This window comes from Xiphophorus couchianus, chromosome 6 (genome assembly GCF_001444195.1).
Source record: "Xiphophorus couchianus chromosome 6, X_couchianus-1.0, whole genome shotgun sequence".
Taxonomy (NCBI): Eukaryota; Metazoa; Chordata; class Actinopteri; order Cyprinodontiformes; family Poeciliidae; genus Xiphophorus; species Xiphophorus couchianus.
The window spans coordinates 6,990,306-7,014,482 of record NC_040233.1 but is presented as its reverse complement, the minus strand read 5'-3'; the positions used below and the strand labels follow the sequence as shown (position 1 = coordinate 7,014,482).

General features: G+C 40.3%; 2 protein-coding genes across 4 annotated transcripts in view; one reads left to right on the top strand and one right to left on the bottom strand.

The window, feature by feature from the left end:
* zswim5 (zinc finger, SWIM-type containing 5) overlaps positions 1 to 6,298 on the top strand; it is a 67,787-nt gene extending 61,489 nt beyond the window's left edge. For both annotated transcript variants that reach the window (XM_028019709.1, XM_028019708.1), the window contains exon 16: positions 1,213 to 6,298. In XM_028019709.1, the coding sequence (XP_027875510.1) occupies positions 1,213 to 2,075 (863 nt within the window). In that variant the 3' untranslated portion in view covers positions 2,076 to 6,298. The remainder of the gene's footprint in view (positions 1 to 1,212) is intronic.
* A 10,723-nt stretch (positions 6,299 to 17,021) lies between these two features.
* urod (uroporphyrinogen decarboxylase) lies at positions 17,022 to 24,067 on the bottom strand. 2 transcript variants are annotated; one of them, XM_028019714.1, is made up of 11 exons: positions 23,895 to 24,046; positions 23,222 to 23,281; positions 21,863 to 21,975; positions 21,621 to 21,700; positions 21,435 to 21,497; positions 20,891 to 21,088; positions 20,643 to 20,804; positions 19,087 to 19,221; positions 18,687 to 18,787; positions 18,307 to 18,373; positions 17,022 to 17,302 (listed from the first exon to the last, which is right to left on the bottom strand). In XM_028019714.1, the coding sequence occupies exons 3-11, from the start codon at positions 21,888 to 21,890 to the stop codon at positions 17,138 to 17,140; spliced, it is 999 nt and encodes a 332-aa protein (XP_027875515.1). In that variant the 5' UTR covers positions 21,891 to 21,975; positions 23,222 to 23,281; positions 23,895 to 24,046; the 3' UTR covers positions 17,022 to 17,137. The 2 variants fall into 2 exon arrangements, with proteins under 2 accessions (XP_027875515.1, XP_027875514.1); XM_028019713.1 differs by lacking the exon at positions 23,222 to 23,281 and having other exon boundaries at positions 23,895 to 24,067.
* Positions 24,068 to 24,177: the final 110 nt, after the last annotated feature.

Below are 24,177 nucleotides of genomic sequence, written 5' to 3'. Positions count from 1 at the left end.
TGCTTTTTGTGTGTCTTAACCCTCCTATTATGTTCGTTTCTGAGGTACAGCAAAATTGTTCATGGGTCAATTTGACCCAGGGAATGTTTAATCATACAATAGTGTCAGAAACCAAAAAATTCCTCCAAAACATTTTTGTATCTGATTAGTAACTCCAATACTAACCATTTCAATTAATATTTGTGCAATGATGTTTTATTATTTCTCAAAAATTAAGGATCAATGACGACAACCTGCTCATTTACTCATTTGGACATAAAAAATGGAATTTACATTTTTAATGACCACTGAAAAAAACCTAAAAATAAAAAACTATAATTTCCTTGAAATTGATCTTTGGTAAATTTTTTTATATTACACTTTTTTTTTTTTCAATGGGTGATCTTTAACTTGAGACACACATACTGTTCTGGGTCAAATGGACCCAGAACAGATTAAAATCATTTAGCCATGCAGAGAGTATTTATGTTTTCCTCCACTTCTGCTGAGTGTCCACTCAGTGTGGGTGGAGTTTGTCCACGGGAACAGAAAAGATTCCTGTCAAAAGTTGTGTGAACACCTGCTTTCTCGCAGTTTCCTAGTGAAGTAAAGAGAATAGTGAGAAAGTCGGCTTGTGGGCGTGCACATGCGCATGTAGGGGTGTGGTGGGGTGTGTTTGTGTGTGTGCATGTGTTGTGTTTGTGTGTGTGTGGTGAAATATGGTTCATAGCTGTAAGGAAACATATAGAATTGGACATTTTTTAATCTTCTTTTGCACTTTAACCTGACTACCGGGTCAAATTGACCCAAACAGTATCTATGTAAAAAGTAGACCTAGGGGTTGGTACAAATGTGTAAAATGAATAAATTTTTAATTTATTTGTAGCGTGCACCTATTAAGACAAATAGAAAAAGTTTCATGCAAAAAAAAAATACTTCCAACTATTTAAAAAAATATTTTAAACTTTAAAACGGGTCAATTTGACCCGCAACATAACAGGAGGGTTAAGTGTGAAATGTACAAATTTCAGCAAATAAATGCCATTTAGCAAAAGGCTCTTTATTTGGATGTTTGCGAATAATTCTAGTAGTAAAATTATTAGTGGCAAGGATTCTGCATAAAAGTTCACACTAAATGATGATTAAGTCATCGTGTCTGTTTTCCTTCCCTTGCCATTTTTTGAAGAACTGGCAAAGCACTGAGTGTCCAATCCCATCTGTCTCTCCTGACAGGTCTGCGGGCATTAGTGAGCATCTTGCAGAGCTGGTACACTCTGTTCACGCCGACAGAGGCCACCAGCATCGTGGCGGCCACCGTCATGTCCCACAACACCATCTTGCGCCTCAGCCTGGACTACCCGCAGCGGGAGGAGCTGGCCAGCTGTGCGAGGACGTTGGCGCTGCAGTGCGCCATGAAAGACCCTCAGAACTGCGCCCTGTCGGCTCTGACACTCTGCGAGAAGGACCACATCGCCTTCGAGACGGCCTACCAGATTGTGATTGACGCCGCCTCCACGGGCATGACGTACTCGCAGCTATTCACCATCGCGCGCTACATGGAGCACCGAGGATATCCGCTCCGGTCGTTCAAGCTGGCGTCTCTCGCCATGACTCACCTCAACCTAGCCTACAACCAGGACACGCACCCGGCCATTAACGACGTGCTCTGGGCCTGCGCGCTCAGCCACTCCTTGGGGAAAAACGAACTCGCAGCTATCATCCCGCTGGTGGTGAAGAGCGTGCACTGTGCCACAGTGCTGTCCGACATCTTGCGGCGGTGCACCATGACGGCGCCAGGACTGGCCGGCATCCCCGGGCGAAGGAACTCTGGGAAGCTCATGTCAACGGACAAGGCGCCGCTACGACAGCTTCTGGACGCCACCATCTCGGCGTACATCAACACCACGCACTCTCGACTGACGCACATCAGTCCGCGGCACTACGGGGAGTTCATAGAGTTCCTCAGCAAAGCACGGGAAACTTTCCTTTTGGCACAGGACGGCCTTATTCAGTTCGCCCAGTTCATAGACAACCTGAAACAGATCTACAAGGGCAAAAAGAAACTGATGATGTTGGTCAGGGAGCGCTTCGGCTGACCTTAACCCTGTCTCAGAGACCTTCTTTTTGGGAAGTAGTTAAACTTATTGGTTTATTTAAGTTTTTTTTTTATTATTATTATTTTGTTTTTGAATTTTTACTTCTGAATGTTGAGCCATTTCTTGACCAAGTCTTAAGTTTTTGTTGTGTTTCGTTTCTGGAATGTGAACCAAAAAGTGTTCGCTGTACTCGCTCTACGTTAACCGTTGCTTCAAAAGACAGGACCTAAAGTGTCGCAGAAGTAACAAGGAATCAAACTCAACCAATTAATACTTTTGAAATGATCAGAACATTAAAAGAATGTTATTATAAAAGAGAAAGAAATGTTTGCTTCCTGCTGGCTTGCGGCCATTTTGGATTGGGTGTGTGTAGTCTTTGTAGAGGTAAAGAAGATTTGGCTTCTCAAAGTGAAGGGAACTTCATAAGGAACACACAACGGTTGAAAACGCACAGTGTTAAGGTCATACCTCAACTGTCGGCTTTAACTCCTCTGTTAGGAATTGTCTCATTTCATTCAGGGCTTCTTAGAGCGGAGAGGACGGATAACACAGCTACCTGTTCTCACTAGTTGGGGTCTAGTGAGACTAGTTGAACATTTAAATACCTTCCCCCGCTGCATGGTGAGGGTGACGCTTTAGACAGTGCATGTTTTGAGGGTGACGTTCTGGCTGCTTTTGTTCCTAGTTTAGCCTTCACGTGTACATCAGTATATTCTTGTATACACTGTATGCTTCGTGTCATCCTCTTAGCGACATAAGATGCCATGTTTGATGAGGTGAACGCGTTCCTCATGTCCTGAGATGCCACTTCACTGCTAACTCTGCTGCTTGTGGCCAAAGCTTTGAAAAGCGTAAAGCGTCAGCGCTAACATCAACATTCAGTCAACAGTTTAATTCAGGTATATCTTTTAGTTTCATCACTCTGTGACATTGAGCTGGCGATCTTTATGTTTCATTGCGAAACTTTGACAACAGTTTTGGACCTGGAACTTGGTCGTAAATCAGTTTGTCACCTGAATCCCTTTTCCATCACAAGAACATTGGCTAAAACTGAGAATTGTACGCATTTGTTTTGTTTAAGCGTGGACATATTTAGAAAATTTGCTGCCAAGAAGAACTGCTTAAGTTGTTATCCAGTTTTCACTATAGTTTCACGGGGGCATTAATGTGGCTGAAAACAGCAAAATCTTCGAACACTCTATTGTTTAAGAAGTAAACTAATTTTTCTGTTCTTGACTGGCTGTTTTCTTTACAGTGTTTAGCGCCACCTTTTGATGGAAAGTTGTATTGTCACTGTCGCCACACTCAGGCATCAGTCACACAGACTTGTGAGGAAATTTACATCACCTGGGTTTGAAAATTTAGTGGACAGTAAAGTATTAGGCTTATAGTATAATACCTCACTACTGTTAGCATATTTTTAATGCTAATTGTAGCATTGAGCTTAATCCTTTACCTCTAGTTAGCCCTCGTACATTAACCACTTGAAATAATTGTTTGCTAGTTAACAAAATTAACAAAATTGTTTTAATCAGTTATTGTGTAATTACAGTAATATAAATATATAACCCCTTAAATATATTGCGCACTTAAAAAGTGTCTGCTACCCGTTGTCCCGCCAAAATGAATCATTTGCTACTTGACTAAATTGAGGTTGTTTTTTTTACTTTTGGTTTTTCAAAAGATTTTTTTTTAAAAGTATCAAGTGAACATCTGAAAGTAAATGCTAAGATTTCTCCAAGATCATTTTTTTTAAGAAAAAAAATGAGCATACTTTTGCTAATACGTGTACATTAGCTAACAAACTTTATGTGTCAGAACTTCATTTTTGAAAATTGACCCAAAAAAAAGGCATGAAATAAATTAAATCTACCTTTTGGTAGACGGCCAAAATAGCATATATATGCTCAAAAGAATTCCCCAACCTTATGTTTTTGACACATTTCACATCCATGTTTGATTAAAATCAAACATGGAAAGATGGCTGTGTAAAATTATTAAGGCTAAATAACCATAAAATTTGTTTTTTGTTGTTTTTTTGTTGTTCTTGTGATGGAAAAATCTGTGAACCTTCCTGTGAATACTACTGGTGTGTATCATTCTTTACTGTGAAGACGAGTGGCCTTTTCCCCTCAAAGGTTTCAGAGATGCACAGTGAACCGCACGAAAATTACTGTATTTTGTCGCAACTTGACGCGTTCATTGCAAGTATTCCAGGCCGCGTGGCTCGGCACGGGAGGTTACCTTCTCCATGGTCTGCTGTCTCACCCGGTGGCAAAATGTCATCTCTAAACAAGAGCTTAAGTCTTTAACTGATCAGACTAAATGTACAAGCACTTCACACAGTTACCTCTTCAGTACGTTCCTGCCTGCATTTATTTATTGATTGTTTTGTGACATTTTTAAAATTATTTTAAAAATTTTTTTCTAATCACTGAGTTTGAAATGGCAGACACACAGAATAAGAACCATACTGTATTTAAATAAAAGAGGCTACATGAGTTGAAGGGTTCTGGAACAGAGGGACATTTTTTTTTTTTCCTATCTGCTTCGACATTCCACGAGAGCAAACTTTTTTTTTTTTTTTTTTTTTACGAACTGTACCCGGGTAAGTCGGTCATGATAACTGCGCCTTTTTCGGATGGAGATGGAGGAATGGGCGGGAAAAAACTGAGGAGGGAGAGGAGAAAAAAAAAAAGGCCGAACTCAGTTCTCAGGGACATCACTTAAAGAAACAAAAACAAAAAGTAGTAGCATTAAGCATTTAAGATATTGTAAATAATAAAGTGTCAATTGAGAAAATTGTAAAGTTCTAATTATTTATAATGAATATGTTATGTGGGTTTTTTTTTTGTTGTTTATTTTCGGCGGGGTGTACTTGAACTGTTCTGCGTGGGGAAAATTTTGACGCCGTTTCTTTTGTAAGAGCAAAGATTTCAAGGCATTTCTCAGGTGCTCCTGTGTACTTTTGTTTCTTTTTTTGCTAACAAAAAAAAAAAAAAAAAAAAAAAAATCATTTTTGTTTAGTTTGCAATGACAAAAAAAAACTGTTTTCCAAGAAGAAAGTTGTTTTTTGTTTTTGTTTTGTTTTTTAAAAGAGTTGGGAAGATTGATGGAGGCATACATTTGTAAACTGATTTGTACTAAACCTGACTATGCAGAACCACTTTGAGGATCTCGCCCTGGAATGAAATTGAGGAAATGTGGAGGGCGAGACCTGGTGGGCCGAACCACTATCAGAAAGAAGAAGAAGAAGGAGGGCAGAATGGAGAAAAGAGGAAGAGTGCTTGCGTTGGGTTGATGTTACATCTGCTGCAACTTCTTGAGGTTGAGGCGAAGGAGAAAAAAAAATGAACCAATGGTAGAAAATGCCTTTCTGACCGATCAATGTACAAAGTTCTTTCTTTCTTTTTTTTTGTGCGTCTTTGTTTTTTTACTTTATTTCTGTCCTTTATTATCATTACCGGAGCCTTCGGTGTCTTCTTGCGTGGTTACTCTGCAGTGAGACGGAATAACACAAACATTTGTGTTGGCAACAGTACCTGATGGCCTGTTTCATTCATGATACCATTTAAAAAAAAAAGAAAAACATTTTCTTCTCAGAGTTGACTTTTTTTTTTTTTTTTACATTACTGCCGTTTACTTGTTTTTGTCCCCACGAGGTTGGATGTCTCTTCTGTCGATCTAGGATGTGAAGCTGCGTGTCGCGGCGTTTTCTCTCCGCACACACACACGGCCAGCTTATGCAAAACTAAAAGATGCGAGGCTTCGACATCCTAACATTAACAGATTTTCGAAAAAGGTCCACAGGCGACACCACTTCACCAACTGCGTAACCCGAAACTAATTCCTGAGGGTTCTGTTTAAGTTTTACCCCCAACTCTTTTCTTTTGTTTGTAGGAGATTACTGTTTGCTAGTAGAGATGTAGTTCACCTCCCCGTTTTGTTTTCGTTTCAGATCCATTCTTAACTTAAGGGATAATTGAAAGTGTTTGTTGCCTCTTTGTGCTACTGATTTTTTGAAAAGGTATTTCCAGTATTTGTTGCCACAGAAGTATCATAGCTTATCATCACTTTTTTTTGTACCTTTTTTTTTTTGTGCGACTTCTTGAGCTACTGTCTATAAAGCAAGATTTTATTACTATTTATGTAACGCTACTACCATTTTATATTGATTTGTGTTGAGATCTCAGTGCTTTTCTATAAATAAAGTGTGAAACACATGGCGATGGTTGGAATTTTGTTAAGAAATTGAGCGCAAAATTAAACCCTAATTGTAGAGTAGGCCTTTAGCCTGAATTTATTCACAATTATTTGAAAAATAACATTTTGTTTAGCTGCCAAACTAGCTGCTATGTTTAGCAGATTACATGTTAAAGTGGGTTTGATGCATTTGGTATAATATTGACATTTTTCAGTCTGGCTGCAGATAAGTTTTATTTGTATTATGAAAGAGTGTTACAACATTCTGTGCAATTATTACTGTTCTATCGTCACATTATTTAAGATGCAGCAAAGTTGCACCCGGATGTAGTTCATGTTCGGATCACTAAACTGACCCTAGGAATGTGGAAATGTATTATTAAACAGCATATAAGCTGCCTTATCAATAAGACAAGAAGGTATTAGGAAAAGAAATTTCAATTAAACGGGCAGCATTATGTATTTTCCAGCCACATAGTGCCATTTTATGGTACTATCAAGTAACTGTTACCTCCAGTGGTTCTAGAAATCCCGTATTCTTCAAATATGTCTGAAAAGAAATCAGCGAATTGAAATTGGGTCTCCCTCTCTTTCTGAAACTCCGTCCCCCGGAAGTCGTCACAACATGGCTCCTCTGTTAGCCGTTTAACGTCTTTACCAGCGTCGCGCTGAGAAGTAGCTAGCATAATGAGGTTAGCTGTGACGCAGTTCCATCAGCTGTTTCTGATTGCTGCTGATTAAGTGTGAAGGAGCTGAGAGGGGCGAGTGGCTGCTGTGAGACGTGGAAGCTCGGAAACCACGGTACCAGGTCCACCCGGGCGTTTTCCGCATCTGAATGGTTGCCACGGGAGATTCAAGGAGTTCTCAAACGCGCGTGAAAGAATCAAGGCAACACCCCGGGTATGTTTTTGATGATGGAATAACATAAAAACATGATATAAAGCTAAAAAAAAAAAAAAAGAAGAAAAGAAGCAAGTATTTAATTTTACATAATGCTGCCCCTAATAAAATAAACATTTTCATAGCGCCAAAAAAAACAAAAACATTTTACAAATCTAAATGAACCGTTTTATTTTGAATGCTGATGAAATTGAGCTAAATTGTATTTCTATTTACAGTTTTTATAACAGGAAATGAACTGCACTGTAGCATGAGGCTAGCTGAACTCTGCGCAGATGAAAGCCTTGTGCCATTGGTACCACTCCGTTGTAGACATTTTATGCTATATTAAATATGCTAAAAGCGCCCTAACTTGTTACCTTTCATAATTAAAAGCCATTCTTACTTGATTTTAAAGGAGCCACAGATTTCAGACCCTTGGACTCGGCCGCTCCAAACCCTTCATTTTGTTTTTTGAGCCATTCAGAATTGGACTTTCTGCTCTATTTAGTCTACACAGGGTGGCGCTACCAGCTAATGGTGACAACTAGAATGTCCCACATTCTAGTTTCCCTTTTTTTGCCGTGTCTGTACTTAGTTTATCGCGAGTTACACACCTATCTTAAAAGCCGATAAGTCCAGGCTGTTTTTGTCTATCAGTCCAGTATTAGTCATTCTGATAGAAATGTATTTCGCTTCTAGGCCGAGGTGGTCTCCTCTTTGCTTTTTTGCCCATCCAACCAGCCCAGAATTAGTGATAAATGAAGCTTGTGCCGCCTTATATAGCTCCATCAATCTCTCGCTCATTTGTCTCTAATCAGAATATTTTTCCTCTATGCCCTCCTTCACCGCTTCATTCTCATTCATTACAGATTTCTGCAGAGCCATCTAACCAGACAATCAGGCTATCAAAAAATGCAAAGAGTGCTTGTGTGTTGGATTGTAAATCTAGATTGATTGGCTGATGATAAATGAGCAGATTTATATTAATTATCCAGACAGATAGATGGAGGACTGATTGCTATGTGCTCAATCTTTTTCTCCCCCAATCTTCCTCCACCTCTCTCCTTCTTCAGCTTGTGCAGACAGAACCACTGAGGACTCTCTCTCTCTTTCTCTCTCACAAACACACACACCTGCAAACTACGTAAAGCGAGAGACTGGGAGTTTTCAGCAACCTCTTTTTGTCCTTTGCTGAAACATCCCTCGTGCTGTTGTGTACTTTTGGACTCAGACTCAACACTGTGGCAATCCCTTCCACCAGACATGTCATGTGACCCGCAAAAAATGGCACCAATATTAACAAACCACAACCCGTTCTTCAATATATTTCAAATTATGAGTATTTACTAGACTATTAGCTTGACTTTCATGCTGATGGTTTGCACGCGCTAGTAAATTATACACAATCTTTCTTTTTGAACTGATTGAGGCTAGCTGTGATCAAAACACTCATAACAGCTACATGGTGTGGCAGCCAGCTGTCCATTACTGATACTCCTAAATTATTTAGTCGTTTTTCTTTTCTTTAGGAGGACCAGGAACGGTGGTAGGCTGGTCATCTTTGGTTTATTAGACTTTTTTGTGCCATTTCTGGATCTTAAAGTGACCACGTATTAGACAGCGGATCTCAACATTGCCAGCAATATGCTTAACAATCTGTGAATAAGTTAAGGAATCCTTGTCAGAGTTGAGTTATACCCAGTTACATTTACTTGAATAACCTTTTGAAAAGGATGTACTGTTGGTAGTATTTTTACTACTCTGTATGTTTTACTTGAGTAACTTTATTATAAAGTATAGCTATTCTTACCTGAGTAAAATTCCTGGACACTACCACTGTGTGTAACTTCACTGATTGAGGCATCGGTATCCTGACTGTTCTCCAGCTCTGCTTCCCCCATATGCCCCAAACTTTGATACACCGTGTGTTCTGACATATTTCTATTGGGAACAACATGATCTTCCTCAGAAATTTCAGCGACAGCAGCTCCTCTCCTCTCCATCAGACCACATGACCATGGCAAAACCTCAATGAACCTTGACTCTTGATACAGGAGTCAAGGCATCTTCGGAGCCCAGTCTGGCTCCGTTCAGGTCGGTATCCTCTTCCCTTTTTATTGCTTCTACATCAACTCTGAGGATGGAACGCTCACCTGCTTCCCAGTACATTCCACCGACATCTGCCCTGACACCGACAACTGCCCTGACACTAGTGCTTCACCCGCCAGTGGTCACACTGTTACGTCTGATCTGTGTTTTTCCACATGACTGATCTTCTGCCTTGCATGGGCACACTATCCAAGTAGTGGAGAGAGTGAAGAGGAAGAGAACAGCAGTAAATTCGGCGCAACTGGTGTGCCGGTACCGACGGCAGCAGTGGGACGCTGACATCACAGCCTCAGCAACGCTCGAGCGCAATCCCAGCTAGGTGCTATTATTCAAGCTGCTAACCATTTGCAGGCTTGCAGGTGACACGCTGTCGTTTGTGGCTAACATGGCAGACTTGCCGGGAATAGGAAGGCATCGTCGGCAAAGAAGGCCGGTCACAGCTGTCAGGATCTGAATCGGTGCGAAGCATCTCAGGGTCCAGCTTAGACTGAAGCCAGAGTTTCACTGACTGCTTCTGCCCTCCCCACTGCTCTCCTCCACACAACCACCACAGTTAATAATGCCTATCAGTCTCTGTCACTGTGGGCTGTGTACGTTCGTTCATGCATGTGGTCACTGGAAGATATGCTGTGCGTGTGTGTGTTTGGAGGGGGTGGTCACTGATAAAGCGCTGATAGTGTCCGTCCATGACAGATGATGTACAGCTTGCTGCCTCTCCAGGCAGATTGGATTTTCAGGCCTGCTGATTTGCTGAGAGATGGAGCCTGGACCTCCTTCAAAGACACCCACCCACACACACACACACGCACCCACACACACACACACACACACACACACGCATACGGAGGCACACATCCACCTGTTCATTCCCTGTGCACAAACTAAGCACATAAAAGCCCACACACAATGATGCTAATGCACACAATGAGATGATTTGTGCGCATGTAGACATTCAGAGCCACAAACACGAGCAGAAACGCACACCGAAAACACACACACTTATATATTATTCTCCTGCCAAAGCCTTTAAAAGCAACCATGTGGAAATTGATCTCCATTTCTAAAGAGCACAGATTCATTGTTACAACCTTCTCACTGTCTCTCTTCCTGTCTCACATCCGCGCACACATGCCCACACACACACACACACGTGCAGACTGTCACTTTATTCCCAGATGGCCCACTGACACACAGCCGTAGCCTCTTCAGTCTTACCTGTCGCCAATCAGCGGTGATTTTTGTTCATTTGTCTTCGCTATTTATGTGCCCACAACAAAAGCTTTGTGTGTGTTCAGTTTGTGTAGGCGTGTTTGAGCGAGTGTGTACTTGTTTATTGTACTACAACACACAAAGGACAAGGATGAATAAAAAACCGCTCTGTTTTTTTTTTTTTTTATTCTCCTCTTCGGCTGCTTTGAGCTTTGTGTAGTTTTGTAAATATTAATAACACTCACTGCGGTGCAGTCTTTTTAATATGTGGAGGGCTGGATTTCTACATTTCCATTTTACGCTAAAGTGTGCTCGGCAACGACACAAACAAAGGATCAAAAAGTGCTGCTGCATGTTCACCGCTCCACGTAAAGTGTATTTTGATCCACACTCTGCGTCTGTAAACGTGTCAGATTTTGAAAAAATGTGCTCACTGTAGCTGCGTTCCCATTACGACTGTGCGCAAAACGTTAGCAATATTCCGCTAACGTGCAGGTAAAGTGCACGTTTGTAATTGCAATGTTTCCATCAAATAGAACCGCAGTTACAATCACGTGATAAATTACAAAACCACGCCGCGCCATCCTCCTCCCACCGTTTCCTGTCATCTCCTTCGTCTTTTCCGCCAGTAGCAACATCTGGTTGTTGATCGTACGATTTGTGTGATGCGGAAAAAAAAAAGTGTTTCCATTGCAGTTTTGTGAAATGCACTCATTTCAATACAGCCGAAAAACCACCTCATCCTAGCAAAAAAAAAGAAAAACACGAGGTTTTTTTTTTTCCATATTTGCCATGTTTCCATTAAGCAAATTTATTTTCGGAATTCCAAATTTGCGCAACTACATGGTCAATGAAAACGCAGCTGTTGTCAGCTGTGCTCTGTGTGATAAAGCAGCAACGATTCCCCTACAACAGTCTGCAGGTACAGCGTTGGGGCCGCGACGTTTTGCTGCTTGACGACTGTGGTTACTTAGAAATAAGGACCACCTTAACTTAACCATTGGGTTGAAAACCACAATGGTGCACTAGACGTGAGCTTCATTTGAATACATCATAATTTACCCAACAGTCAACCGTCAGTAGGGCTATAAATAAACCAGAAAGTCTCTTCCCCCGTGAGTACCCAACCGTATTCTCTACGTCTAACGATTACTGGTGTGAGCGCACATCAGGGGTGCTGCATTGGTATCTGTAACACACACTGAATTCATCTTTTTTGAAGTTTTACCAGAAGTGTTGATGCTTCAGGTTCGAAAAGGATCAGTGGACTCTGCGCCCAAGGCACTGGCCATCACACAGATTCTTTGAGTTTTGGTTAATAGTTAAACTGTATTGGGTTGAACTGAGTTGCCTTTGATTGGACAAGTTAAGGCCACCACCGATCGACTGGAACTTGAATTAGAACCACGCGCTTTAGCCAGAGAAGACTCAGTTTGAGTGTTTTAGCCCAGCATGTCCTATGGACGTATGGTAGAGGATCAGTCATGCAGTGGGCCTGTTTCCCTTTCAAGGCCATGGGAACCTTGTTGGACAACAACGTTACTTTACATAATACATGATTAAATAAAAAATTTTTAAAAATCTTTTGGATGCAGCCAGAAAACTGGAAATGAGTCATTTATTGTATCTGAGCGGGATAAAGACCCAAAACCAACCAGTCAGTCACCAGACCTAAAATCAGAGGATCCAGGACTTCGGAGGATCTGGAGAGATGCTCTGGATGTGTCAACCTTCTGAAATATTAGTATAGGAGAGAACTCAATGTTGCTCTGTTGATTGTACAAAGGATTGCCAACATAGATGCCATCAATTTACCCCACTGTGGATTTTATTTAACTTTTTTTTTTTTTGTTTTACCCAGTGAATAAATGCGGTCATAATCAAGGTTGGATTTTAGTGTTAATTTCAGATTAATTTTGAGATTACACTGCTACAGTAAAACAGAACTGTCCTCATGGCTTAGTATGAGTCTTAACCGGTGTGGCAACATCTTGGAAATATAAATATTTATAGTTAATAAAAAGTATCTAATTACAAAGAGATTTTCAATGACAGAGCGAAAACACACACGCAAACACTGAGGTTAGGAGTAATACTAATCGTGTTCTTTTAAAAGAACAGAGATGGATTCATCTGTTTTATCATAAAACGTAAGAAAAAACAAGTATGAGCAACATTCCGGACAAATTCCAGGAATTTGACAGGAATGCAGGCCAAACTTAGAATTAAAATTACTCCATGAACACTGATGTTCATAGGCTCTGTCTGGTCATTACAACTGCTTGCAAATTAACGTGGGGAGAACAAAAAGGTTATATATACATAAAATAACTTGAAATGGTTCAGATTTGGTTAAAAACTCAGATAATATGCTGAAAGCGAACTGACTATGTTTCAGGCCCAATACCTGTTTATATTTTTTTCTTATCCCTGCCGGATTGGACGACTGAAAAATTTGGAGTAAACACAAAGCTGCATGTTATTAGACAGAAACGGAGCGCTTCATTACTGTAATCATTACAGAGGCTCAGAGAAGAGATCAGTTAATCCAAAATTCAGTTTGGCTCCGGGACGCAGCTAAGAACGGCAGATAAGCAGATTCCTTTAAATCTGTTTGTTTATGTGCTGCTGCTGATTTAGTTTTTTGTTTTTCTTTCTTTCTTTTTTTTTTGTTTTGGACAAATCTGGGGAACATCACGTCACCGGAGGGGGAGGGAAGGGTATCTCTGCAGTCCCATCCTCAGCAGTAAACACCGTTGATTCTTAGTGATTACTTTTGATCGTTTTCTATCGTGTTTGTTTCCTTTTTGACCGGAGTTTCGCTCAATCAGAAACTCAATCATTTTTATTTGCTTGATTTATCATTTTTCTCTCTTTTTTATTTATTTATTTATTTATTTTTTTTACCAAAAACTGAATGATAAAAGTCTTCAGTCTGGTACTTTAGTCTCAACTAGACCCTTTTTTTAAAGGTACCGTAATTTTGTTTACAGTCTTCATAATTCATGTTAGTTGTTGTTTCTGAGGTTTTGTTTGTTTAAGATGTCTTCCGTTCCAGTGTTTAAATGTTCATTAGAATTGAAAGTTTATAGCGTGTTCTTAGTGTGCCATTATTATTGTTGTATTACTTGAAAACGGCCTCAAAACTACAATATGATCATGTATTGCAATTCGTTCTGGGACAATTTGTTGTCGAGCAAAATTAGTTATCGTGACGGGCCTGGTGATAAATTAGGATTTACGGCTATATTTGAATTTCTAGAGGGGTGGCCTATTTTCAGTGTGACAAACTTTATGTCTAAAACATTGAATAAATGCAAAGGGATTACTGTTTGGCTGTGACAAAAGATGTGGTTCAAGGTTGTTTTGTTTTTTTTTCTTCAAAATCAGGCAGAGACGTCAATAAAGCAAGGTGTAATGATGAATTTAATTATATTACAATGAATTTGAAAAAAAAACCCAAAACAAACTGATCAACATGAAGACTGTATATCTACTAAAAGATAACTAAAATAAGGTTTTAAATGTGCCCATCTACAGGTCGGACAGATGAGGAATAATGCAAAAATCTACTAAAAATTAACAAACGCGTCTTTTCAAAACTGTCAACTAGAATTAATCCGAATCTAATCCAGGTCAAGAGAGATTATCAGTAGAGGTGCACATGATCATTGGGCACACTTTCATATCTTAAAGATAAATGTATTTAAATATTTTGTTGTTTTTTGTTTTTTTTTTTACATGTTTTTTTTTACTTATTATAATCTCCTTAACAATAAACTAACCAGGCAACATTTGAGTTGCCAGACAAACCTGTCAGATCGTTGCAGAAAGAGTATTTGCGAATCATTTTACGTAGTTTTCCTCATAAAGAATCAAACTATGCTACATTTCTTTCCAATCTGTAAACATTTTCAGGATGAGAACAAGACCAGTGTCTCCCTCTCTTCTTGCCATGTAGTCCAGTTTAATGACTGGTTCTGTCTCAATCCACTCTTGAGTAAAAATCACTGCATGCTTGTGGCCCTAGTTACTGTGAAATTAAACTGAAACATGGTTATTAAGAGATGAATACTTAGTCCATCATATTTTCTATTTTAAGAACATTTGAATTTGCCTGCATTTCGTTTGTACGTCCTAGCGCCGTAAAACAAATAGTTTGACCCACCTTTAGCTGGCAAGCTAAACCTGTACCATTCTTTGCTGTAAGCTGCACAAAATAGTTGTAAGGGACACAAATTTCATGGCCTGATTATGTTTGTGATGGTAGAACAGAAACGGCTTTTCCTGACAAGCCTCCCAAAACAACTGGCTGGTAGAGAATGGCTCAAGGGTTGCCATGGAAACTTGGTGACTGCAAAATAGCCCCTTTTTGCTACAGTTCTCCGCCGGTTTGTTTTGGGTCCTTGTCTAGCCTTGTGGCAAGAGGCCAATAGAAAATGAAGCTCTGTCTCGCATTTATACGCCACAGAAACTGAATGTCTCACATCATTAATAAGTCGACTTTTTTTTTTTCCCAAAGTGTTCTTTAAAAAAACCGTGAAACTGTGACGCACTACTTGAGCTGTTTATTTCTTCAGCCCCTTCATTTTAAAGCGTTTCTCAGAGGACTCGCCGTTTAAAAACAGACTCCCACACCTTCCGGCAGGACACCGTCTCACTCCCTGTCCCATTTTCGATCGCAGCGACTGTCGCGCCTCTGCCCCATTTTCTTAACCAGGCCTCAGTATTGAATCGCACATAATCAATCAAGCTTTCTTTCTTCTTTTTATTATTCTTTCCGTTTTCATCCCAACTATGGAATATGCTTCCTTTACCTCCACGGCAGTGGGTAATTTTCTCTCTTCTCACACACACAAAATCGAAATGATAAATTAAGGTTCAAATTGTTGTTTGGTGAAATGTCTCTTAGCTTCATGTTTGATCGCTCTATTCATCGGAAAGCATGGAACTCCTTTAAGTTGGTTGGTTGGTTGGTTTCCAAACACAATGTTAGAAATTCGATTGTGGCTCTTAGGGGCCGGTATCCTGCATGTTTTAAAACTCACACCACCATCATCCAGGCTGCGATGGGCTTAAAGCCTTGGTGGTCCCTGGTATGTTAACAACTTCACCAACTTCCTTTCATCGGATGTGAATTGTTTGGTTCAGATGGTTGGGTGTTACGAAATGAAATGATCAAATAAACGTTGGGCGCATGTTGAGAAACCAACTAGAGGAAATGAGCTCTACCATTTCTGTGCTGAGTTCTCCCCCCCCACCCCCCAACACTTTCTAAAGGACTGCATACGAACGGTGGTGTGAAAAAGTGTCTGCCCTGCTTCCTGATTTCTATACTTTTTTTTTTTTTTTTAAATATTTGTTTCAGAACGTCAAGCCACCTTAAATATTACTCACAGACAACACAAGTAAATAAAAAACATTGGGGTATTTACATAAAGGAGGTTATTCAGGGAGAAATAAAAATACAACCAACATGGTTATGAAAACGTTATTAGAGATGAAAGACATGTTTTAACAAAATGTAGATTTGTAGATTTCCCCTCCCATAATAATAGACATATTTATATAAACACTGCATTTTGTGTTTGCCTGTGTTGTCTTTCACTAGTACATAAATTGGTTTAATGTTCTGAAGCAGTAGTAAAAAATGCATAAAAACCAAATCATTAAGGGCTTAAACACCATTTCACGACACTATATTTGAGCCTCGACGTTTTATTTTGTATCTGTGTGGATTAAAGACAATTCAAAACTAATGAACTTGCTTATTGGTGGCATATGTGGGATTTTCACATTAGATTAACATGGAGTAATATAATAAAATGCCATTTTTCAGGGAAATGAGTCGATTATAAGGATGAGCCGTCCTTATATCCTTAAGCACCATCTTGTAGTACAACAAACATCTAATAAAACTAAATACAAACTTTTTCTTTTTTTTAAACGTACTCTTGTTAATATTCAACGGGGGAATTTGCTCAGACAGGGTGTTGGGTAGCAGTCAACATCTGCTGTGCTGCATTTACCCTGGAAAAAAATGTAAAATGTTCCTTTAAAGCAAAAACCCTTTTAAGCAAATCACCCGTTTTTAAATCCCCGTTTGTTTTTTTTCCTTTATCAGCTTTCCAAACGGAACCACGTTGCCTGACAACAAGCTACGTTATAGATTCTAATTGTATTTAGATATCTATTTTATGAATGTATTTGTAAGCGCTAGACTAACATCGCTGGGATAAATACTAAAATCTTAATACTCATCATCCGAGCTGCTTTAGACCTGCCAAACAGATCGAATGCGATCGCTAATATGATGCTGCAGCACTTAAGATGAGCTCTACATGCACATCTACTTGCTAAAAATCATGCGATTGCTTTTCAATCCAAAAATACATAATCCACTCCTGGTCAGATAAACACATCACAGCTGGAGAGAAAAACAGCTCATCTTAGATGTTTTTCCTAAAAAGCTGCACAAAATGGAAATGCGGTGTTTTTTTTTTCTATCCTGATGTAAAACAGACTAGGTGATAATCTGTAATCAATCAATCAATCAATCAAATTTTAATAATCTGTATTCAAAAACACATACATGATTTTCAATTAAATAATGCATTCTTTTCTACATCATCAGCAATATACATCCTCTATTCCTGTCTTCATTTTTGTTTGATTAGAAGCTTAGAGTGCTGGTGCACGGCGTCGACGAAGGCGCCGACGTTCTCCGGGTCCATGTCGGGGTACAGGCCGTGGCCAAGGTTGGCGATGTAGCCCCTGGTTCCGAAACCCTCCAGCATCTTCCTCACGACGTCCGAAATCTGTTCCTGAACCAGAGCGATGAGTTAAGCTTTAGGGGATTACTTCTGAGAAGGAATTGCTCACACTTGGTCACATGCGTTTCTCCCCCACATTACAACCACAAAATCAAACTGTATTCTATTAGGATTTGGTTCGAAAGACCAAAACAAAGCAGTTCGTAATCGCAACATTTTTTTTTTACCAATACAAACTGAAAACATATTTAGAGACTACTAATTGGTCTTAAAATAATGCTGTTTGAACAGTTTTGCTGTAGAAATTTTCCCTGCTGAAAGATAAAAAGCATCCCCAAAGCATCATACTGCCACCGCTAGTGATGGGTAAATGAGGCGTCATGAAGCGTTTCGACCCATAGCAAAACTGTATCGATACTGTGTCACTGAATACTGACACCTGCTGGACATTAAAAATCCCTACAGCCAACGTAGTTGACAGATTGATTTGATGACCTAGTCTATACAATATTTAAGTCATTATATTTTATTGTATATAAAATACAATATAAAGTATATTGTATTAAGTCATATCTTCAGTTAAATTCAAAAATATATTTGATATTCTTTGTCACAGTCAATAAATAATGTGAACATGTACCAAGTGATGAAAATTTAAGTGAACGTGTTTGGAATGAGGATGCTTGTGGACTGGGGTTGGTTTTTTTTCCCCCCATAAATTTTCATTCAAAACAAAAACTTTTTCCAACATTTTGAAATTTAGTCTGTTATGTTTTTTTGACACAACTTCTCCTGATGTCCTTTTCTTTTAAGACTGTATACTCCAGCTAATGATTAATCGATTAGTTGACTATTCTTTCAAAAATTAATTCATCACAATTAATTGTTTCAGCCTTTGGTGAAATTAAACTAAATTTGGCTTTATTAATGATCCAAACTATAAATAGAAAAGATATTCACTATTTTTCAATTTATAATGAATAAAAGAGACTTAATTATCCAGAGTTGTTCGTTTGTCAATATGGAAGTCTGAGCAAACAGGAAGTACATGTTACCTTTGGCGCATACAGAGCGCAGGGGTCCATGTTTCCCTGCAGGCTGACCTTCCCTCCAGTGCGTTCCCTGAACACACACACACACACTTGTTAATCCTTTAACCAACAGGTTAAGTATTTGATGAGTGGAGCAGGAAACGCAGATGTTTGTTGACTTAAATCCTGCACCCAGTGACAAACTGGGAGGAGGGAGAGAGAGAATCAGGGGCGGATCCACAGCAAATGGTTAATCAGACCCACCAACGCTGCTTTAACTAGACACTTAGGCTTTTAGCTGCCTCCCAGGTATCAAACCCCAAGAGAGGAGGATAGACATAGACACACAGGGTAGTAAGAAGTGGCAGAAGTTTATATATACTGGATATGTGTGTGTGTGTTACCTTGCTGATCGGGGGTCAATGGTCCAGTCCAAGCTCACCACTTCGTAGTGAGACTCAGAAAGGTCCTCCAAGGCGTAGTGAGCATCCTTCGCAAACACAATCTGGAACATCCAAACAGCAGACACAGCCCAGCTGTGATCAAATGCTGCCACCTACAGGTAATCGTGTGCCACAGCACTTGGCATCATTTTTATTGATCCCATTAGGGATTAGGTGTTATTTTAGCAACACCATGCCAGTGAGGGAACACAAGCCATCTGAATTTGTTCAAATCACAGGTTGGAGAATGAATGAATGGGATCAGGGCTTTAGAAGGGCTGCTGCCCCTGGTGACTTATCTGCACTTAAATCAGATGCCGTAGAATGATGTGAAAGCATCTTTGGATGAGACATCTCTCACCATCGGAACATCCTGTCCCTTCTCCTTAAGTCTGTCCTTGACACGGCGAGCGATGTCCCGCAGGTACGGCAGGGAGAACTCCCTGAACTCCACGGGGCCCAGGATGCCGGCGTGCGACTCGAACACCTGCAAGGCCTGCAGAGCGACAACCCAATGAAAAGGCTTAGCTAACCCCTAACAAAACAAATGCTTTTCCACGAGTTCCCCTGCATCTCAGTTTTTGTTGGTTTTTTTTCCCCCTGCAAATACCGACAACCTTGGCCGGGTAAAATTAGCCGGTTAGCAAATCCTGCCACTCAGTAGCGAGTCAAAGCTGCTCATGATTTCTGAGCAACAGCTCTCTCTTCCAGCGAATTTCCCCATGTGCATTAGACCTGAGCGTGTAGGCAGAGAGAGGACACTTGTTGCAAGTGGTTGAGTAAGGGCGATATAACGTGAGTCACTGAGTGGGCCATTACATCGAGGGGAGAAAAAAAAAGCAAAGTTGTACTTTAATAAACTGGAAGCTTAGATCTAGTTTAGCTAGATCTCTAGATGTGTCAGACTCTAAATGCAGAGAACTCTGAAGATTTTTAGTATTTTAGGGGAACTGTTTTGAAATGCGTGTTAAATTAGATTAACATTAGATTTTGTCACGCACAGTGAAGTGTGTTGTGGGTAGAGCTGTTGCAATAAATCAATTAATCGAATGAGAAATTAACATGATCTCTTTGGTCTGGTTCATTGGTCTCAACTAGCCCGTTTTTGGAGGACAGTTTTGCTTACAGTGACTTTATGATTTGTTTTGTCTCTTTATTTATTTTGGATATTTAAAATGCCTTCCTGTCCCAGTGTTTAAATCTTCATCAGAATTTTAAAGTTTACTGATCTTTGTGAATGTGTTCTTGCATTATTACACTATTACCACCATATTACTTAAAGGGTCTCAAAACAGCAATATTATGGTTTATTGCAATAACTTTTGGGACAATTTATCCTTCTGCAAAATGTGTTATTGTGACAGGCTTAGTTGTGGGCGAAGAAAAGGAAAACACAAGAAGAAAGCAGGAGTTTCACACAGCGCATAAGTAATAATATAAAGATACATAACTACAAATAATAAAATGTTACATTCATGCTCACTTTGTGTCAGTCTAAAAGAAAATCCCAATAAAATATATTGAAGTGTGGCTGTAAGAAGCCAAAATGTAAAAGTGTAAAGGGATGCAACTACCTCTTTAGACACTTACACTTCTAAAGAAAAAAAGTATAATTATATTACTAGAATGACCCAACTACCAAACGACTCACGGCAACTTTTGTTTCGGGGCTGGTTTTTGTGGTGTGTGTGGGTTTTTTTTTTTGGAAATTAAAATGAAAATGCTGAATCAGATGCATTTCCTGCTGATGCTAAGGAAAACCCGTCTCCCTGTAGACGGTAGGCGGGAGCAAATCAACGTCTATCTTCGCAAGAGGCATCCTCCACTGCCCTGCATAGCATGAATTGTGTCCCTGTTAAGTGTGTTTCAAGTGGCAACACATTTCTAAATGCGTTCTGAGAACGGAGGGGTTCTGACCTGCGCTCCGGCCGCTACCTGTCCCACCAGGTACTCCACGATCACGTCGGCCAGCATCTTCAGCAGCATGTGGCTGGAGTCTGGGTGGCGGTACAGCCAGCGCTTGGCTTTGGAGTGGGTGGTGGAGCCGCCGCCTTCAATCATGTACGACATCAAGGTCCACTGTGGCACGACAAAACGGTTAAAACGCTTCTGGAGTTTTCTAGACATGGACCCGACCGCTGGGCGGGTCTGGGTTTCTCTCTCACCGGCGCGCCCGTGAAGCCGATGAGCGGCACTTTCCCTTCGATCTTGTGTCTGGTCAGAGTGATGGCTTTGAAGACGTAGTCCAGCTCTTTGTTGACGTCCACCTTGGCCCGTAGGCGCTGCAGGTCCTCGGGTTCCTTCAGCGGGTCGGTGAACGTCGGACCTTTGCCGGTCAGCATCTGGACTTCCATTCCCATGGCCTGAATGGAAGGGCAAAGACAGAAACGGCTCCACAGATTTAGGTCTGTGCGATTTCACACCTCCACATAGGGCAGTTCAGAAAAATGAAAAAATTAGGTCAATTCTGCATTGAATTTTATTTCGGGATGTCAAGCTAAATAAAATACAAGTGCTTGCCTTGTTTGCTGAAAATGTGCTATATAAATAAAATTACCTTACCTTCTACAAAACATATTGTAAACATACACCAAATTTCTTTCAGCTCGTCAAATATATTTTACTTGAACCAGACTAGAGGTGTCAGAGCCTATCCTCCATTTCCGCATGGACACGTTTAATGACCGTGGCTGTTGCTAGGTGACCCACCTGTGGGATGACCAGGATGTCAGAGAAGATGATGGACGCGTCGAAGGGAAAACGCCTCAAAGGCTAGAAGGAGAAAAGCGAATATTTCAAAGTGAATTGGATTAATAGCTTTATTAATCCAAGAAAGCGCTCCACCAAATCAGGCCTTTTGTTTTTTTCTCCCCTAAATCATGTTTGGAGTTTTACCTGCAGGGTGAGCTCACAGCAGTTTTCAGGAGACCTGCATGTGTCAAAAAAATCCTTCCCAGCTCTGATCTCGCGGAACTCTGCAGACAAACATTCAACGGTAGGAAAGGGATTACCGACAGGCAAAACGATTTAGTATAAAAAGAAAAAAAAATTATTGTAGGATGTACGATGTCAAACCGTTTTCATAAATAGTCAAGAGCTTTCAGCCTCTTTGTGAGAAGGGTAAAGGTCATCCGTACCTGGTAAATACCTCCCAGCCTGTCTCATGCACCAGACCGGGACGTGTTCGGGTTCTTCTCCTCGCGCCGCTCGCAGGAATGTATCGTTCTTCAGCTCAGGAAAGTCTTTGGGGCTGGACGGAAGAAATATCCAGTTAGAGATGCACAAAGAACCAACGGGTAGATCATCAGATTTTCAGCTTAATCAGCTGAAGACTTACAAAATAAAAAGTTGGATTAGTTAGATAGTTTATAAGCGACGTAGGTTCAAAGTTGCCGTTCTTCTTTTTTGTGTTTTGTTTAAACAGAAAGTCAAAGGAAGCAATAAAAAGTTTCTTAAAGGGAAAAAGTTAATGCTATGGAATGAGGAAACGTGTCCTACTTTAGCCATTTGAGCATCTGACACTTTTCTGTTAGGGTCGACCATATTTTGATATATCGCAGGCGGTGACATGGCAAAACAGAGGAGATAACAGGAAGGCTGATAGCAAATTTAGCTACTTTATCGTTTTGAGCTTATGGAGCATGCTGGATTTGAAAATACCAGAGGGTTTTGGGGAATCCTGCCATTTTAATAACGGCAGGATATGTACGGTAGTATAATCCTGCCGTCATTACATATAGTATGTGAAGCTAGAAAACTTTTTTTTTTCTTCTCCGAGTTTTTGCGGCGCTAGTGGCTCGTATTTTTTGCGACAGTAGGCAGACAGGACCGGGAGTCGAACCCACGACGTCTGCGTCGAGGACTAAGGCCTCCAAATGTGGGGCGTGTTAACCCGCTGCGCCACCATAGCACAGCACATTTTTGGTCACTGTTATTATTCCCTCTGACTCATTGTGGGTGTGTGGACTATTTATGACGAGGCATTGACTGTGACTAAGCTTTTATTTTTTTTGTTTTTCCTGTTTTAGATCAGTTAGGATTACCTAAATTATTTATATTCGCCAAATCCCAGAATAACGGCAGACAGCATTCAAATCCAGAGGTTTACATACATTTTATTGCCATCAGATAGAACAGAATTACATTTTAAAACTGAATGGCTCTGATCACAACGATTTAGATTTAGTTGGTTTAATGAGTTGCTCCAAAATTTCCATGTATTCTTTCTTCTTCACGATACTGTCGCAAAACCCACTAAAACATGACGCTGCCACCACCGTGTTAAGCAACTGCGATGAAGTTCTAAGGTTTAGAAGCCTCTCTGTTTCTCTTTCAAATGTCAGGATGGTCATTAGGAGATCCCAAGACATGATTTTGAATGCAGTTTGAATATAACCAGGCTCTTTATATTTGTTTTGAAGGAATGGCTTCTTCACATCTGAATGGCCTTTGTTTGTTCCAGACTTGTTTCCATGTGGGTAACGGCACAGCCTTACCAGTTTCAGTCTTTTCCTTTTGCTTGGAGCTTACATTCCCAAATTGTTGAACACCCTAAGCTTTAGAGAACACACAAACAAACAAAAAAACCCTTTATGACACTGAGAATCTGTCATTCCCACTGACCTGCTCTGAGTGAGAATGACAGATAATCTTCTTCTCTTTTCTTATCTGCCAGCAGCAGAAGAAAACGGTTGAATGAGGAAGGATCCCAACCGCGCAAGAGTCAGAGAAATGTAATACTCAATATATATTATTCTAAAAAAAAAAAAAATAAGACTGAGATTAGGATAACGTGTTTATGTATATATAGTTTTAAAAAATTTTTTTTAATTAAGACTGAAAGAATGAACTATTTTCTCGGGTGCACTTTCAATGAGTAAAAATAAAAAAAATAATAATAAACTACGAAAAAACATTTCAAAGTTTTTCAAAGAGCAAATTTTCCTGTAAATGAGCCCCGTAGGAGGAAATACGCACTAGTCATGCCGGTTTGGTTTTAGTACATTTCTGATAAAACGTGATGAATGAAGAAGGAGGCTCGTTTACGCTTTCGTAAGAACGACACATGAATGTTTCATAAAGTTTCTGCTAAATCTGCTACAAAACCCGCTGCGGTTAATCCCGAAGCAGGGCGTCTGAAGGGGCTCGCAGCAGGAGTAGGTTACTTACAGGATAACGTCGTTGTTGCTCATGTCTGCGGGGCTGAAGAAGCGACGGGTTTACCTAAAAGCTCCTCTGGCCGCGTCTCAAGTCGTCAGTTTGAATCTGCGGCTTGTCGTTTAAACTGGCCCTGCTGACTGCGAGAGGGTACGGCCATGTTGGAAGACCACGTGACCAGCCACCACGGCGCGCTGACGTTTCAAAACAAAAGCTCCTGTCTCGTCTGACGTTTCCCCCCCCCTCTTCTTCGGTCGTTACGAATCTATTATGACACAATATCGTGGGTTTTCTT